The sequence below is a fragment of the Sapajus apella genome, unplaced genomic scaffold (genome assembly GCF_009761245.1).
Source record: "Sapajus apella isolate SASKATOON/1434 unplaced genomic scaffold, GSC_monkey_1.0 scaffold15, whole genome shotgun sequence".
Classification (NCBI taxonomy): Eukaryota; Metazoa; Chordata; class Mammalia; order Primates; family Cebidae; genus Sapajus; species Sapajus apella.
Window position 1 is genome coordinate 24,739,268 of NW_022436955.1, and position 19,069 is coordinate 24,758,336.

At 42.1% G+C, this 19,069-nt stretch overlaps 1 protein-coding gene across 1 annotated transcript in view; it reads left to right on the top strand.

The window, feature by feature from the left end:
* GAN (gigaxonin) overlaps positions 1-19,069 on the top strand; it is a 57,651-nt gene that overhangs the window by 32,738 nt on the left and 5,844 nt on the right. Inside the window, exons 3-9 of the mRNA XM_032284534.1 lie at positions 727-1,077; positions 3,652-3,869; positions 4,084-4,205; positions 9,024-9,136; positions 10,307-10,456; positions 11,499-11,635; positions 11,875-12,003. Coding sequence (XP_032140425.1) covers positions 727-1,077; positions 3,652-3,869; positions 4,084-4,205; positions 9,024-9,136; positions 10,307-10,456; positions 11,499-11,635; positions 11,875-12,003 — 1,220 coding nt within the window. The remainder of the gene's footprint in view (positions 1-726; positions 1,078-3,651; positions 3,870-4,083; positions 4,206-9,023; positions 9,137-10,306; positions 10,457-11,498; positions 11,636-11,874; positions 12,004-19,069) is intronic.

Here is a 19,069-nt window from a genome sequence, read left to right on the forward strand (position 1 = left end):
TTGTGGCAGAATTAGAGAGACCGGTTTCTTTCCTGATGCTTGGGAAAACTGTGACGTGGGTGGCGAAAGAAGCATTAGTCAGAAAATTGAAGAAAATTAAGGAAAAGTAGATTTTCATAATGAGAAAAAAAACCCTCGTAGTAGGCATTTACTCCAAAACGTAGTTTTGAGAACTAAATGTATTTATCTGTGAACCAAACTGCACTATGTACAGTGGGGATGCAGAATGAGTCTTTTGAATCACTGTAAACCCCTGTCCCTTCAAGGGGTTAGCATTCAGGTTGGCATTCCAGTTAGCCAGAAGGGTTTTCTTCATAGGTTGGGAGGCGAGATTTTCATCAGTTCTGATGTTGGTACTTAATCACCTTGATTTTACCATAGAAGGCAGAACTTTCCATTTCCCAGGCATTTCAGTCATTAAGGCTTTTCTCTGAGTTACAGAAGTGAGCAATGTGGACAGCTCACCCTAGAAGGATTATTGGTGGTTGACACTGGTACAGCAAGGGCAGAGCTGGGAAAAGTTAACCAAGCACACGTTGGCTTAGGTTGGTGCCCTTCAACTCTTGGGGAAAAAAAATGCTGGGTTAAACCGTATGAAATTGCCAATATTCGATCATCTTTGACCTAAAATAAATGGACATTTCGTGTGACTCAAACTAATAAGATTAGTGGTTTGGGTTTTAAATGTACACATTCAAATATAAAATAATTATGCTACTTTTTTAGATCAGGCTAAATGAAGAAACGATCCAAGATGTTGTTCAGGCAGCAGACCTGCTACTCCTGACGGACCTTAAAACCCTGTGCTGTGAGTTTTTGGAAGGCTGCATTGCTGCTGAGAACTGTATCGGTATCCGTGACTTTGCACTACATTACTGCCTGCATCATGTTCATTACCTTGCCACAGAATACCTGGAGACTCATTTCCGAGACGTCAGCAGCACGGAAGAATTCTTAGAACTGAGTCCTCAAAAGCTTAAAGAAGTGATTTCCCTTGAGAAGTTAAATGTTGGCAATGAAAGATATGTCTTTGAAGCAGTAATTCGATGGATAGCACATGATACAGAAATAAGAAAGGTACCTGTCATTTATAATACGGTCCAGTTTGCCTTTTTATTTCTTTTTAATTCAAATTATAATTGTTCTATTTTTCTTTTTCAACATGAAAGACTTAAAAAACAGTGATCTGAAAGATACTTGTAAAAGGTGTTCCCGTATATCATGAAAGCAGTTGGTTTTTCAGACCAGCCTGCAAAAGCCCATGCCACACAACATATCACTGAAAATATTAACCCTTGTAAGGAGTGTAGTGTCCTTTTTATGTTGTTTTTGATGGGAAAATGCATTTCAAGCTTGAGCTGGAGATTATAGAAACGCATCATCCCCACCCTTGCTTGCAGCATCCTGACTGACTACATCACAAGGCTAGCCCCTGCCAGGCCTCAGGTGCCTGCAGCAGGCGAGGGGTGGCATGTGGAACTCTGGCAGAGGTGTGAGGGCCATGGGCCTGAGGAGCTTCGGGTGTCATTGACACCACTTGGGAGAAAGCAGGCAAGCTCTGGAGTTTGTGTGGCAGTGCAGTTTCAAGAGGGAAGGTTCTGGGAGTGACAGCCTGAAAAGAGGGCCTTAGAGAATATCAGCCTCTCGATACAAATTGCGAATACCTTGGAGGAGGGAACAAAGTCACAGACTCCAGGGTTTTGGTGGGTAGAGGTCTCAATCTGTCTCTCAGTGGCCGGAGTGACACAATTATAGCTCAGTGCAGCGCCAACCTTCCTGGCTCAAGTGATCTTCCCCTCAGCCTCCCGAGTAGCTAGGACCACAGGTGTGTGCCACCATGCCTAGCTAATCGTTTGATTTTTGTAGAGACAGAGTCTTGCTATGTTGTCCAGGCTGGTCTCAAACTCCTGGGCTCAAGCAGTCCTCCCACTCCAGATTTCCAAAGTGCTGGGATTACAAGGGTGAGCCACTGTGCCCAGCCAGGACTTTATTTTTATGTCTGATTATTATAAATAAGACACTAGCTCTGATTACTGTTTTCAAAATAAGAAATATATTAGATGTTAGAGAGTGGCTCTCAAAATGTATGCTTGTACTGTTAATTGTTTTTGTAAATTAAAATTTGACTATTAAATTTTGATGATTGTCCTAGAAGTTTTTGAATTCTGTAAGCCCAGAAGTATGTATGTTTAGAAACCATGTTTGTAGTAATTGTTTTAGTTAGGAAAGGTAGTGTTCTGCTTTTCATGTTAGTTGGGGAAATTGTTAAAGGAGGTAAAAAAAAATTAGAAAAATTTTCAGTGTGCTCCCACTCACCAAGACTCGGGAGGAGCATGCTGCTCCTCGCCCAGCTTCCATGCTGGCTCTTCTTGCCTGAAAGCAGAGGAGATCGTTAAGGTTGGCTGGCTGCTGGGGAAATGAGGCAGGTTCTTTGTCCTTTGGTCAATCGAAAGTTTATGCTGTAAAGACAGTTGACTTTTAAAACTCACAGTATAGAAGAGTATACCCTAAAATGACTCTAAAGTGCTTATTTCAAAACCAAGAAAAATCTTCTGAATATACCAATTAATAAAACTAATAACAGAGTTTTATTTTACGTTTGTAAAATACTTCAGTTGGTTCAAATTTAGTGATTGAGCAACAAAAGTATTTAATTCACATTAGACATGTTGGTATTTTTGAACAGTAATTACAGCAGAAATGATTATATCGTACTCAGGATCTTTTTAAACTTTGGTTTTGTATATTTTTTTTGTGATATTAATGTTGATATATCATTTAAGTTTACCGAATCGTATTGAGCTATTACTGTATAAAATATTTGTGTAAACATGATTTAACTCATGGCATATCCAAATGTGTGAAGTAAAGCAAATTATAGCCATTTTTTTCCTATCTTTTCCTTTTGAAATGGGAATCCTTTAAGTTGTAAAGGAAGCTGCTTGAAACTTTGCAGTGATACCTCAAATAAACTGATAATTTTTATTTATTTTTATTTTTTATTATATATTTTTTCTGAGACAGAGTCTCACTCTGTTGCCAGGCTGCAGTGCCATGGCGTGATCTTGGCTCACTGCAGCCCTCCTGGGTTCAAGTGATGCTCTTGTCTCAGCCTCCCGAGTAGTTGGGACTATAGGCACGCCCAGCTAATTTTTGTATTTTTAGTAGAGACGGGGTTTCACCATGTTGTCCAGGATGGTCTTGATCTCCTGGCCTCACGATCCACCCACCTCGGCCTCCCAAAGTGCTGGGATTACAGGTGTGAGCCACCACACCCGACCCCTGATGATTTTTAAAAATTAAACTTTTACATCCAAGCACGGTGGCTCACACCTGTAGTCCAAGCACTTTGGGAAGCCGAGGTGGGTGGATCACCTGAGGTCAGCAGTTCAAGGCCAGCCTGGCCAACATGGTGAAACCTCGTCTCTTAAAAAAAAAAAAAAAAAATTAAACTTTTACTTACCAAGATTCTGGGAAGTAGACAGTCAGGGCCAGGAGACGACATTCAAGCAGCGTGGGCGCATCTCACTTACCTGGTAATAACCTGAGTGTGTAACAGTTTGTTTTCCATGAGGTAGAAAATGTAGATTCTAAAAATGATGCATTGCATTTTCCATTGTTTTTGCCCATCTTTTTTCCCCTCTTCTGCAGGTCCACATGAAGGATGTTATGTCAGCTCTGTGGGTTTCAGGGTTGGACTCCAGTTATTTGCGGGAACAGATGCTAAATGAACCATTAGTACGAGAAATTGTCAAAGAGTGTAGCAATATACCGCTCAGCCAGCCGCAGCAAGGAGAGGCGATGCTGGCCAACTTCAAACCTCGGGGCTACTCTGAGTGCATCGTGACCGTTGGTGGGGAAGAGAGGGTGTAAGTATGAAGTGGGAGTTGTTTGAAAACTGGTATATGGGAAGAGGTAGTTCCATGTAGACAAGAATTTATAATGTTTTTCAGTATCTAAAGCATCATTGCATTCGATTTTTAAAATGGTTTAAACATTCTTTAGTGCACTAAAACTAGTGTTGGCTGCATATAAGAAGTGTATGAAACACATTAACTGCTGATCAATTATTTACTTCCTTAGTTCACGGAAACCCACAGCAGCGATGCGGTGCATGTGCCCTCTCTATGACCCCAATAGGCAGCTTTGGATCGAACTGGCCCCTTTAAGCATGCCGAGAATTAACCATGGAGTTCTCTCAGCAGGTACCGTTCTGTGGCAAATTTTCTTAAACATCATATCAAGTAATGTGTAATCTCAAGGTTGTACGGAATGTCTCAGAACCCTTTAACAATACAATTTTATTATCTCTACATGACATTTTTAGTGTAGTTCTAGCTTTTGAGACTATGGTTAGGAAAACAGTATCTTCCGTCAGTCTTATTATCCCCAGATCTTTAACACATAGCTGCTTTTAAGAACTATTGGAGGAGCAGTTATTTGATGACTTCATGTCAGGACAGCAAGCTTCAGTGATACTTACCGTGCAGTAGCTGTGAGGACACACCTGGAATACAACGTTTATTTGCACCGTGATAGTCCCATCTTTGAAATTCATGCAGCTTAGAATTACGATATGTAATTATAAAAGGCTGGCCACGATGGCTCACACCTATAATCCCAACAGTTTGGGAGACTGAAGTGAGAGGATCGCTTGAGCCCAGGAGGTCAAGACCAGCCTGGACAACAGAGAGACAACCGTCTCTACTAAAAATAAAAAAAATTAGCCAGGCAGGGAGGCCCGCATTCCTGGTCCCATCTACTTGGGAGACTGAGGTGGGTGGATCACTTGAGCCCAGGAGATCGAGCCTACTGTGAGCCATGATCACACCACTGCACTCCAGCCTGGGTGACAGAGTGAGACCCTGTCTCAAAAAAAATGTGATGAGACTTTTGAAATGCTACTTAAATTGGCAATGGCTTAAAGTTATTTACTACAGAAAATGTTTTACTTGACCTTTGCAAGTTTGAAACTGCTCTACTTATCCAAAGCTCTCCCTTAAGGGGCTGATAGAGAAGATGGCCATTGAGGCATCACCTTTGCTTGCTGCCCTTCTTGTTGCCGTGGTCCTGCCCGCTTGTTCACCTGATAAACGTCATCTCACGTCATTCTAATTATGATCAGCAGCCCTCCTGCAGTCCTTATTTGTCTTTGCTTGCCCAGCAACATTATCTTTAAATTTTTTTAAGTTTTCTTTGTAGAGATGGGATCTTGCTGTGTTGCCCAGGTTATAACATTTTTAAAGCTATACTGTACACACCGTATCAGAGAAATGGTCAAGTCTCTACCATAGTATAGAAGTGGAGTCGTTTTATGAGTCCTGAAATTATTAAAGTTGTTGTCAGTAATGAAGAGCTGGGCAGAGTAGTGTAGCTGCAGGATGTAGGTCTAGTTTCCCTGTTGCATCTTCTCAGAATTAGCTCCCTTACATTTCCCCCCAAAATATATGCACATATTTCTAATTTTCACACATACACAACTATCACTAAGGCTCCTGTAACGCTGATTTTTGAAAGTTTCCTAGAGGGATTGGTGTTTCAGAAACCCAGAAATGGAAGGAGCAGCTGTGTATGGTAGAATTGATGGAAACGGAAGTGAGTGAATGAAGAGGTCCCTCCATTTGTCCATCCTGCGTTGTTTCTTTCTTTTCTTGCCTTTTTTAAAAATTGATTTTGACCATTCAGTTTTTCTTCCTCCTCAGTTTGGAACTTAGATTCTTGTTAATAATAGTCCTTTGGGAAGATTACCTTAGAAATTACAGCGTGTCTTAAGTTAGCAAAGTCTGAAGTTAGTCAGTACCTGTGTTCTCTTCAGGATAGTTTCACTTCATTTTCCATGTTCCACAGTCTTACAGCATTAAAATGCATTATTACTAAGAAATATGTACAGTAGATCCCCCTTGTCCATGGGGGATGCGTTCCAAGACCCCCAGTGGATGCCTGAGACCACGGACAGTTCCATACCCTGTACATACTGTGTGTTTTTACTGTACATACCTACCCATGATTAAGTCCAGCACAAAAAGGTTAACAACAATAACTAATAATAAAACAGTGATAACAATATACTGTAATAAAAGTTATGTGAATGTGGTCTTTCTGTCTCAAAATATCTTACTTTACTGAAGTCACCTATTTTTTTTTTTTTTTTTTTGAGACGGAGTTTCGCTCTTGTTACCCAGGCTGGAGTGCAATGGCGCGATCTCGGCTCACCGCAACCTCCGCCTCCCGGGTTCAGGCAATTCTCCTGCCTCAGCCTCCTGAGTAGCTGGGATTACAGGCACGCACCACCATGCCCAGCTAATTTTTTGTAGTTTTAGTGGAGACGGGGTTTCACCATGTTGACCAGGATGGTCTCGATCTCTTGAGCTCGTGATCCACCCGCCTCGGCCTCCCAAAGTGCTGGGATTACAGGCGTGAGCCACCGCGCCCGGCCAAAGTCACCTATTTTCAGACTGCAGTTGACTATGAGTGATGAAACCAGAGAAACCAAAACTTCAGATAAGGGGGAGCTACTGTATACACACTGTGTTTTTTTGATGTATGTTGGATGGATGGATGGATGGATGAATGGATGGATGGATGGATGGATGGATGGATGGATGGATGGATGGACAGACAGATGGACAGACAGGTAGGTTGATAGATGATTGGTTGATAGACAGACGGGTAGGCAGGTAAGTAGGTAGAAAGTGTTTATTCAGATTGGCCACTTTCTTTGTTCTTCCTTCGTAACTCCTCAGACTTTCCACCTTAGGATAATTTCCCTTCTCTCTCAAGTTCATCTTTTTGTATTTCCTTTAATGTGGATCTTTTGGTGGACAACTCTAAGATTTGTTTGCCTGCAAATGTCATAATTTTGTCTTCATTTTAAAGGATGTTTTTGCTGAGGATAGCACTTTAGTTTGGTATTTATTATTTTTTAGCACATTGAAGTCATTCCACTGACTTCTGGCTTCCGTTGTTAAGTCAGTTGTGAGTCTAAAAAATGTCTTCTCTGGTGTGTATTTAAGATTTTCTTATTGTTTTTCATCTTTTTGTCTCACTGTGCTATTCTGTTGATTATTGTCTTTTAATTTCTCTTCTACTCAATGACTTTTCTCCTTAACTCTGATGAATCTGCTATTTATCCTTTTTTTAAAAATTTCTGCAAGTTCTTGTCTTTTTACAGGAAAATAACTTAATCCACCATTACTTTCAAATCCATTCCTATTTCTATAGTTCCATGTTACCTGGAGTTATCTTCAAGTAATTTTTATTTTTTTAAACATGATAAGTATTTTTAAAAATTATCTTTTTTTAAAAAATAAATTTTAGACTTTATTCTTTATCATCCAACTTGAAAAAATACAATCTTTCTGGTTACTATAATATTTGAAATCTTTGCAAGACTATTTCCTATGATCTGCTTCCACTGGTCTTTTCTTGGAGTCTGATTTTTGGTATATCTGATACCTGTGGCTGGATGCTGCTTGTTTCATTAAACATTATTCATAGCAGCCAGGCACAGTGGATCACTTGAGGTCAGGAGTTTGAAATCAGCCTGGCCACCATGGTGAAACCCCATCTCTACTAAAAACAAAAACAAAAATAAAAAATAGCTGGGTGTGATGGCATGCACCTGTAATCCCAGAATTCAGGAGGATGAGGCAGGAGAATCGCTTGAACCCAGGAGGCAGAAGTTGCAGTGAGCTGTGGTCGCGCAACTGTACTCTAGCCTGGGCAACAGAATGAGGGAAAAAAAATCAAAAAAATTATTTGTAGCAGTAACTTTGTGCTACAGTGTCCTGGGATGTTAGAATCTAAGGCTTAGGTTAAGATCCTTTCCTCTGTAGAAGTTTTGCGTTTGTTTCTGCCAGCTGCCTGAAAACCCTGCTAATTTGGTATTAACTGTAAATCAAGTTCAAGGCTCACAGTTTCCTAGATAGCAAAGGGGTTTAAATGTGAGTGCAAATTCTGGTTGGCCTTCATCCTGACGGCATAGACTTTGGAGAGGCTCTCCTGCCAGAAGCCACATTTTCTGTGAACCTGGAGCTTAGACTTTCCCCTTTTTATCCCCAGGACAAAAGGTTTACATATTCCTTGATTGGCAGATGCCCTCAGAGTAAAATGGTTTTCATGCTTGATAACCTCTGTAGGTCCTAATTTTCCCTTCAGTTTTGCGTTGTCTTGTTGACTTCTCTTCTAAGAAGATTATTATTGTTATTTTTGAGACAAGGTCTCATTCTGTTGCCCAGGCTGGAGTGCAATGGCATGATCACGGCCCACTGCAGCCGCATACTCCTGGGCTCAAGTGATCTTACCATTTCAGCCTCCTGAGTAGTTGAGACTACAGGCAAATACCACAATGTCTGGCTAATTTCATCTTTTTTTTTGTAGGGATGAAGTCTTGTTATGTTGCCCAGGCTGGTCTTGAACTCCTGGGCCCAAGCAGTCCTTGTACCTTGGCTTCTAAAAGTGCTGAGGTTACATATGTGAACCACCACCACCCAGCTAAGATTATTTTTTAAATGTTTTATCCAGCAAATTAGGTGCTTTTTGCAGAAGAATGACCTATTACACCATTACATGGAATAAGAAGTTCAGTTGCTGTTAGATCCTGTTTTGAATAGAAAGTCCACACAGGTGCTTCAGATCTGGGTGATCCTGGGGTCTTGATGGACAGATGTGCATTGCGGTGCAGAAGTTGTATGGCAATCACAGAGGCTGGGAGGGAATAGAATAGATAAACTGAGATGGCCCAGAGTTGCCTGGTGACTAAGTGGATGGCATCAGGCTTCCTTTTACACTGTAGGGTAGTGGAAATCCACTCAAAGACATAGTGAGGGAAGCAAAATGGTCAAAGTGAGTCACAGGTTTGGCTCCATCACCAAGGATCCAATGGGATGTAATAAGAGTACTGGATCCAAAGAGAACATTATTGTCGTCAGAGAGTTTCTTCAGATGCTATTTCTATACACTATGGCGTTTATGGGTGTTGAAGACTCACATTTCATTTCTTTTATTTCCTTTGATCTTTGCAGAAGGATTTTTGTTTGTATTCGGAGGCCAAGATGAAAATAAGCAGACCCTGAGCTCAGGAGAAAAATATGATCCAGATGCAAATACATGGACAGCATTGCCACCCATGAACGAGGTAAAACACTGGTTTGGTTGGTTTGTTTGATGTGTTCCTCTTTCCCCTTAGTGCTTCTGTTTGTTTTGTGTCCGAGTGTAGGGAAGAAGCAGCAGCCCTCCCAAACCTCCCCTCTCATACGCTCCAGCCTCCCCTTCTAGTGCCCGGCTTCTCCTCCCCTTCCTGGTCCTCACTCATTCTGGTCTCCTTGAGTTTCTGAAACCTTCCAGGAATGCCCTCGCCCCGGCCTTGGGGCTTGTGCTGCCCAGTGCAGATGCCAGCATGGCCTGCTCAATGCACCTTCTTAGTGGACCTCCCTCCTGCCTCTCAGCTCTCCATCTTCATACCACGTCTCACCCTCTCATGGACCAGGCATTTAAAGTTTTTCACATAAGCTCTTTGATGGCTGAGAATTACGTCTGCTCTGGTCAGTGTTTCATTTTCAGCAGTAGAATCGTGCTTGCCACCCAGGGGTCACAACATAAATGTTTGTTGACAAACAGACATGAAACACTTAGGGCTTCTGTAATCCCAAAAAGCGTTGGCCCAACCCTGTCCTCCCTGCTGCCTCTCCCAGCCACACACAGACAGCCTTTTCTGCTGTGGTTTTTACTAGCCTTTCCCACGTCAACTTGAAAACACTGCCCATTGCCATGCAAAAATAATTGTATTGAACCAGAGGGAACAGTTTTCTTATTGTAAACTATTATGGGTTAAAAAGGATGTTCTGGTGAATTCACTGTGTATTTCAGAACCTTGCTTTGAGAAATTACTAGCTTTGGCTTCTCTGACTGTTATGCTGGAAGAGTGGGCTGCTAAGGAGGCCAGAAATCTTTAAGAAGCATTACTTGGAGAAATAAATGGTTTTGAACATGGAATTCCTTGCTGGAACACTGGGGAAAAGAGATACTATTATTAAAAATGATTTCAACTTTTATTTTTGACTCGGGGTGCATGTGCAGGTTTGTTGCTTATGTATATTGCATAATGCTGACGTTCGAAGTGAGGTCAATCGTCACCCAGTTACTGAGCGTTTACCCAGTCTTTAGTTTTTCAGCCCTTTCTCCCCTCCCTGCCTCCCTGCTCTAGGAGTCCCCAGTGTCTGTTGTTGCCATCTTAATGTCTCTGTAATTGTTATTAAATATATGATGATTGGCCCAGTGTGTTCAGGGATCACTGATGTCATTTCAGGCAAGACATAACTTTGGAATTGTGGAGATAGATGGGATGCTGTACATTTTGGGAGGAGAGGATGGTGAAAGGGAGCTGATTTCCATGGAGCGTTATGATATTTATTCTAAAACCTGGACAAAGCAACCTGATTTGACCATGGTCAGAAAGGTGAGGACCACATTTTATGGTAACTAGTTGGTGTACACATTGGATTTTAAACGTAATGTTTCTTCATGTCCTGAATAAACCTTTAATATAACTGATAGTGTTAAAAGAATTAACGTCATAGAATTCTGTCATTTTTGGTGGTTTGGCTTCACTGTCATCAGCCACACACCAAGACACGGAAGTGAGCATGTGTAAGTGTTTCCCCTGAAGGGGGCGCTGCACATCACTGCTGTGTGTGAAGCCCCACATTGGGGTGCACAAACGGTGCCACAGCCACATCTTCCCAGCCAATTTTCTTTCTTTCTTTACCTCTCGTACTCACTCTCTTTGTCTCTCTTGTTTTTCTTGAGACAGGGTCTCACTCTGTTGCCTAGGCTAGAGTGCAGTTGCGCCATCTTGGCTCACTGCAACCTCTGCCTCAAGCAATCCTCCCACCTCAGCCTCATGAATAGCTGGGACTACAGGTGCGCACCACCACACCCAGCTAATTTTTGGGTTTTGTTTTTTTTTTTAAAGTAGAGATAGGGTTTCACCATGTTGCCCCAGCTGGTCTTGAACTCTTAGGCTCAAGTGATCCCCCATCTCTGCAAAAAAAAAGTTTTAAATAAAGTTAGCCAGGCATAGTGGGGCGCACCTGTAGTCCCAGCTACTCAGGAGACTGAGGCAGAAGAATCTGTTGAGCCCAGGAGTTTGAAACTGCAGTGAACTATGATGACACTGCTGTACTCCAGCGAAGGCAACTGAATGAGACCCTGTCTCTAATAAATACATAAATTAAAATAAGGCTTTTTAATTTCCCTCACTTAGTGAAATGCTATCGGATGAAGTAAGAGCTCCTTTTCTGAAGACTAACAAAAAGTGTCTTACTTAGCTCTTCTCATTTTTAAAGTCCGGTGTTGTACTATTGAAAACCACCATCGTTTTACTGTTAGAATGCAAACCCCTTCCTAAATATCTTTAAGTATGCCCCGGAGAAGTTAGTATGTATTCACCTGACCTGAATGAGAAATGTCGCCTCTCCCCTGTTGTTTTCCCCTTTCAGATTGGCTGCTATGCAGCCATGAAAAAGAAAATCTATGCCATGGGTGGAGGCTCCTATGGAAAGCTTTTCGAATCTGTGGAATGCTACGATCCCAGGACCCAGCAGTGGACTGCCATATGTCCACTGAAAGAGAGGAGGTACATGGATATGGGTGTGGACTGTGTAGATTCCCTTGCTGTCCATTGGGGCTGGAGCACCTTACCCTGCCTGGCTCTTGTTCTTTTCTTTCCTAGTAACCTTTTCTTTGACTTGGCATTTCCTGAGAAAGGAAGGCCCACATAGTAATGCTGCAGAGTTAAACCAGCATAAGAGGAACGCGGGAGCCAGGTCTCGCATTGATCAGCTTGTGCCTGATACGCTATGTGTGACCTTTCAGGTTTGGAGCCGTGGCCTGTGGAGTTGCCATGGAGCTGTATGTGTTTGGGGGAGTCAGAAGTCGTGAGGACATCCAGGGTGGCGAGATGGTAACTTGCAAGTCTGAGTTCTACCATGACGAGTTTAAAAGGTAACTAAGAATGGTTTCATGTGGCTTCTGCAACTTTTTCTTTGTGCTATTAAAGTGCATTTTAGCTTTATGTAGTTTTGTTTTCAGTTACTTTATTGAATTATGGGTTTAGGAGATGTGTCTGATGTATGCTAGATATTTATTCATTGACTTCAGAAGTGTTGGTAATTTAAAATGTCTCTAAATAGAAAACGTCTCTAACATGTAGATCAGATCTTGACACTTAGTTGCTTAAAATCATTGGCTCCCTATAGCTTTTAGGAGAAATTTTAAAACCCCTTAACTTCTTGGGCGTGGTGGCTCACACCTGTAATCCCAGCATTTAGGGAGGTAGAAACTGAACATTGCTTAAGCCCAGGAGTTAGAGATTTACCTGGGCAACATGAGACCCTGTTCTCCAAAAATAAATAAATAAATAAACTCCTTAGCTTAGCATATATGGCCTTTTATGATACGGCCTTTGTCTGCTTTTTCTCCTACTGACCCAGATGCTTTACACTGAGCCGCTTTCCCCTGCAAATATGTATGATTGTCTCCGCTCTGTGTTTCTTATGCCATTTCTTGCCTAAAAGTTCCCTTCCCTCTATCCATCCAGTTAACCTGGCCTTTTTCAAAACTGCTCAGTTATCAAAACCCAGAGAAAGCCTTCTCATGCCTCCTAGACTGATTTAAATCCCTTGATCTTTGATCCCTTGCCCTCCAGACAAGTCTCTCTCTGGGGTTGTATAACTGTTAACTGCTGGCAACGTCAGGGCAAGGTCCACTCTTGTCGGTTCTGTATCCTGGCTTCCAACATCCTACCTGCCTGTGTGGATGTTGGGTAAAATGTTAAGTGGCTGAGACATGGTGTCTGAGATTCTTAAAGCCTCGGACAAGTGCCGCATATGTCTTGTAGATAACATCCTTCTCCATCTCTTCTCTCTTTCCCCACACGTTTTATTGTTGTAACCACCAAACAGTGTTTTCATTGCAGTAATATGCTTAAATCCTAAGGGGAGATTGCTATCCTAAACCTAATTTTATTAGAGTATTTCAGTCGTGTTACCAGAAGAGGGTGCTATAACATAAGTTTAATTTCATGCTATTTTAGATTGGGGCAGTGAGCAGTTACCAAGATGTTGGAAAATCATTTAAATGTTACCCAACTTGTATTTTAAATTTAGGATATTTGCATAGCCTTTTTTTCTAATTATAGGGACAGACTATCTTAGGAAAATTTATTAGACTCAGAGCAGTTTAGAGGATATTTGCTGTGGGGCAGATTTTCAGACTTCCCTACATTTCTCCTTTCTTGATACATGACTGCCAGGGCTAGCTGCCAAAAGATGAAGTCTAACAGTAATTTCCTGCCCAGGCTGGGTGTGGTGGCTCACACCTGTAATCCCATCACTTTGGATAGGCCGAGGTGTGCAGATACCTGAGATCAGTAGTTCGAGACCAGCCTGACCAACGTGGCAAAAACACGTCTCTACTAAAAATACAAAAATTAGCCAGGCATGGTGGTGCACACCTGTAATCTTAGCTACTCAAGAGGCTGAGGCAGGAGAATCACTTGAAGCTAGGAGGCAGAGGTTGTAGTGAGCCGAGATTGTGCCACTGCACTCCAGCCTGGGTGATAGAGCAAGACTGCATCTCAAAAATATACGTATATAATATATATGTATTTCCTGCCCAAATGAATCTCAAGGCAGTCTGACCAACTTCATTAACAGTCAGTTGTGGCCAGGCGTGGTGGCTCACACCTGTAATCCCAGCACTTTGGGAGGGCGAGATGGATGGATCAGGAGGTCAATTGATCGAGACCATCCTGGTCAACAAGGTGAAACCCCGTCTCTACTAAAAACACAAAAATTAGCTGGGCATGGTGGCGCACGCCTGTAGTCCCAGCTACTCGGTAGGCTGAGGCAGGAGAATTGCTTGAACCCGGGAGGCGGAGGTTGCAGTGAGCCGAGATCGCGCCATTGCACTCCAGCCTGGGTAACAAGACAGAAGCTCTGTCTCAAAAAAACAAACAAACAAACAAAACAGTCAGTTGCCAGAGTGTTTGGTTTCTGATAAAATACTGACTGAATTATTTTCATAATGACTGAATTACTGTTTAGAGAGCATGAGCTAGTAACTCGCTTGCTGGAGGAGTCAAGCTTGCTTTTGTTTTTACCATTTCGTGTCTCTATTTTGATTGTGTAAGATTTAAATCTGGCTATAAAATTCCTCAGAGTGCCCTTGATATGCTATAAATTTTTAGGACCTTTATATTCGATCAGGTTGTTAAACTTTTTTTTTTAAGATAAAGTCTTGCTCTTTAGCCCAGGCTGGAGTGCAGTGGCGTGATCTCAGCTCACTGCAACCTCCGCCTCCTAGGTTCAAGTGATTTTCCTGCCTCAGCCTCCTGAGTAGCTGAGACTACAGGCGTATGCCATCTTGCCCGACTAATTTTTGTATTTTTAGTAGAGATGGGGTTTCACTGTGTTGACCAGGCTGGTCTCGAACTTCTGACTTTGTGATCTGTCTGCCTCAGCCTCCCAAAGTGCTGACATTATGGGTGTGAGCCACCACGCCCAGTCTATCAGGTTTTTACATATTTGTGGTGGATAAGCTTTTGAAATAACTATTGCTTGCTTTGAGTTCATAATAATTAAACATAAGAGTGTTGCTCCTTCCTTGCTGTCTAAAAGCCCTTCCAGGCCGGGCATGGTGGCTCACACCTGTAATCCCAACACTTTGCAAGGCGGACAGATCACGAAGGTGGATTATTTGAGGCCAGGAGTTCTAAAGCAACCTGACCAACATGGTGAAATCCTGTCTCTACTAAAAGCACGGAATATATATATATATATTAGCCAGGCATGGTGGCACACTCCTGTAGTCCAAGCTGTTCAGGAGGCTGAGGCCCAGGAATTGCTTGAAGCCAGGAGGTGGAGGGTGCAGTGAGCTGAGATTGCACCACTGCACTCCAGCCTGGGCACAGAGTAAGACCCTGTCTCAAAATAAATAAATAAAAGTACTTCCAAATAAAGTTTATGTATGTTCAGTTCCTTATTTCTAAGCTCCCCAGTGTTAGTTTGTAGATAGAATGAAGAAAGCTGTTAATTTATCAATATAAGATTCTAACATGTTTAGATAATATTAAACACACATATAACACCAAATGCCATGTAGTGATTTAATCTTCAAAGCAGCACTCTGAAGTGTATGTAGATACTATTACTATTCCTATTTTCCATATGAGGAAATCACAGCACAGAGAGGATGAGTGATGTGCCCCTGGACACGCAAGGAACAAGGAGCTGAGATGGGAAGTGAACGCAGGCCTTCTGGCCCCAGAGTCCACCTTTCCAGCTACCACACTAGCTTGACTTAAAATGTGGGCTTTCCTATAACTATCTACAGAGCAAAAGAACATGTAGGAGTAGTTCGTTTCTGAAAAGATCAGATGCAAATACGTTACAATGGCACACTGTGGAAACCGTTGTTGCCGGATGAGCAGTCCATATTCAATTGGACACCATGTGGATTGTTTTTAAGTAATCTCTTGTCTTTCCTGTCTTTGTTCCCTATTTTTAGGTTAAAACTTTCCTGGAAAAAAGCCATATCTTACTCTCTTCTGTTTTTCTGAATAAAAGCAAAACTCTTTGAAAGAAAGGAAAGCAAAGAAATTGCCATAACATATTACCAAGTCAGAGCAACAGCTTCATATACCCAGAATGACAGTTTTTCTATTTGTGTTCCTGTGCCCCTATTCTGTTAGTAACACTACTGTCCTCCCCATTGTCCATGCTCTTGGCCAGGCGCAGTGGCTGACGCCTACCATCTCAGCACCCTGGGAGACCCAGGTGGGAGGATCTCTTTGAGCCTGGGAATTCAAGACAAGCCTGGGCAACATAGTGAAATCTCATCTCTACAAAAAAATTTAAAACTTTGCTAAGCATGGCGATCCATGCCTGAGGTCCCAGCTACTCGGGAGGCTGAGGCAGAAGGATCACCTGAGCCTGGGAAGTGGTGGAAGCTACAATGGGCCATGATCATGCCATTGCACTCCAGCCTGAGTGCCAGAGCAAGACCCTGTCTCAACAAAAAAGGAATCATCTTAGCTTCTCTCTTGTACTGTGCAACTCCTCAGTTGCCAGGTCTGGTCCTTTTTAAAATCTCAGTAGCATTCTTCACATTTCCCCCTTCCCCGCCCCGCCGCTACCCTCACAGTCACTCCTCCGTCTGTGTAGTGTCATTAGCCCCTGGCCAGCCTTGCCAGTGCAGCTACCTGCTTGTGGTTTGGAAAGATGAATCTGACAAAAACTTCGTTCAGAGTTTTTGGTTGCCCTGCTCAAAATTTGTGACTGTTTCCCACTGCTTACGAAATAAAGGTAATAGTACTTAGCCCCCTACTCAGGGTTCTCCATGATCGGAGGTGAAGAAAAAGTTTCACCCTTTTTCAGTATGTTTCTTTCATATGTGCTATTCCACACCTCACGTTTTACAGCCTCTTGTGTTTGCTGCCTCCATGCATTCGCTCAGCCTAGATGCCCCTCTACTTTGATTTTTTACAATATATATGTTAACTGTTCTTTGAAGTTAAGATCTGTGTTTCCTCTTTTGATTCCTGAATGTATAACTAGAATAGACTTACCTGACAACTGGCAAAATCACCTTACTGTTTCTCTGACCAGTATGGATTGGGGGCCACTATGACAAGAAGGGCTAAGTGGAAGTCCCTGGAACTTTCCTTTCCTACCAGGATAGAAAACCAGAAGCAATAGTGCATCCTGGGGGAATTTGCAAAAATTAGGCCACCATCAAAGACTAGAAAATGCAGGAAAGATGATGCCTATCACGTCCCCACTTAATTCACTTAGAAAAAGTAGAAAAGTAAAATGGATCTCAGAAAATCTCGTGAATTTTTTAGCTCAAGTATTATGTTATCAATTCCAAAATGTTTGTTTAGTTTGTTTTTGGGTTTTCTTTTTCTTACCTTGGGTTTCTTTTGCTCTTCTCTAGCTTCTTCAGGTAGAATTTTAGGTTAGTCATGGTAGATCTTTTGCCTTTCCAATGCACATAGCGAAAGCTTTCATCTTTCCACGAGCACCACTCTACCTGGACGTACTGATATGTTTTATTTTCATTACCATGCAGTCTGCAATATGATTTTTACTTCTTCAGATTGGATGGTTTCCGTTGCTCTGTCTTCAAGTTTGCTGCTGCTTTCTTTTGTTACCTCCATCCAGTGAATTTTTTATTTCAAATATTATGTCATCCATTCTAATATGTGTGTGGTTTTGTTTTTTTTTTAGGTTTTTAAATTTTCTGTGCTGAAATGTATCTTTCCATCACAAACACATTTTTCTTTCCCTTCCTGAGCATCACTGCGGTAGTCATGTTCAAGTCCTTGCCTGTTAATTTCAGCATCTGAGTCATCTCAAGAGTCAGCGTCTATTGATTGTTTACTCCCTTAAGAAATGGGTTCTCATTTTTCTGGCTCTTCTTTTGTTGAGTAATTCTGGACTGGATCCTGGACATGGTTACTATTATGTTTTTGAAGCCTTGAATTTTTATTTTTTTGAGGCCAAGTTTTGCTCTTGTCTCTCAGGCTGGAGTGCCATGGTGCATTGTTGGCTCACTACAACCTCTGCCTCCTGGGTTCAAGCAGTTCTCCTTCCTCAGCCTCCTGAGTAGCTGGGATTACAGGCACGTGCCACCACACCCAGCTAATTTTTTGTATTTTTAGTAGAGATGGAGTTTCACTGTGTTGGCCAGGCTGGTCTCAAACTCTTGCAAGTTATCTGCCCACCTTGGCCTCCCAAAGTGCTGGGATTACAGGTGTGAGCCACTGCACCCAGCCTGAATTTTCTTATATTGCTTTAGAGTGTTGCTGAGTTTTAGTGGGCAATTGACTTGGTGAGACTTAAGTTGCAAGCCATGCCACCTGCCATGGGTGGCAGCTGAACTCCCAGTCCAGCTCTCGAAGCCTCAGTCATAAGCATACATGGTTCCAGGGTCAGTTGAATACTTGAGATGAGTGGATATGCTCAAATTGAGGGGTGCTTCTGTACCTCTCTCCTTTCTCAGGTTTTTCACTCACACTTTGGAGATCCTGGTTGCCCCAAGATCCCTTTTCCAGATTCCTGAGTTCTGTAGCCAGAAAGATGGCTATGTTTTCTCTAGTTTAGCTACCCAGAGCTGCCCCGGTCAGGCTGCCTTTAGAGAAAGCTATGTTTTCTTTTGTTTTTCAAACACTTTCTTTCAAAGGTCTGTCACCCATCAACATTCAAATGTTAGTTGAATCAAATGTTAGATTAATGATTTTAGAAGTGTGGTGCTTAGCTTTGTTTCTGAGTTGTCCTGTGATCTTGGACAAATCATTAGGCTTTTGTGTTTCTTGGAATTCTAAATGTGGAAGCTACCTGCTTTAGAAGAGTCTAGGAAGAGTGTTCATTGAAATAAAAGTGGTGGTCTTCGGGAAATAATTGTACATTTATGTTTGACATTGAGATGCCTTGGCTGCTTCGCAGCATAAAGTTAGAGATGATGGAGTGATGGCCATATGACTGTGTGCTCCAGTGACTATAGGCCTGGACCTTGGCAACTCTGAAGACCATTTAGATGAATTCCCAAGGTCCTACTGAAGTCCACTGTGACATGGCTATGCCTGTTAGCTGTTAACAGGCAATCATTCATTTACCCTCGAACATTATTCTTACATAGCAGGGTATAGATTTACTCTTTTTTAAAAAAAGAAGAAAGAAAATTTTACACTGGAATAATATTGTAGACTTGTTGAAAAGTTGCAAAAATAGTCAAAGTATTCCCATTTCCGTAGGCCATTCACTCAGCTTCTCCTGGTGTTAGCATCTTACATGACTGCAGTACAAGCATAAAAACCAGGATATTTACATTGTCCAGCATTATTAAGTAAACTGCAGACTTGCTGGAGTTTCGCCAGCATTTCTTCTGATGTCTTTTTTCTCTGTTTCCAGATCCACTCCAGGATCCTGCATTGCATTCAGATACTGTTTGCTTAGACTCCTTTAACCTGTGCTGCTGCTTCATTCTTTCCATGAATCTCATGACCTTC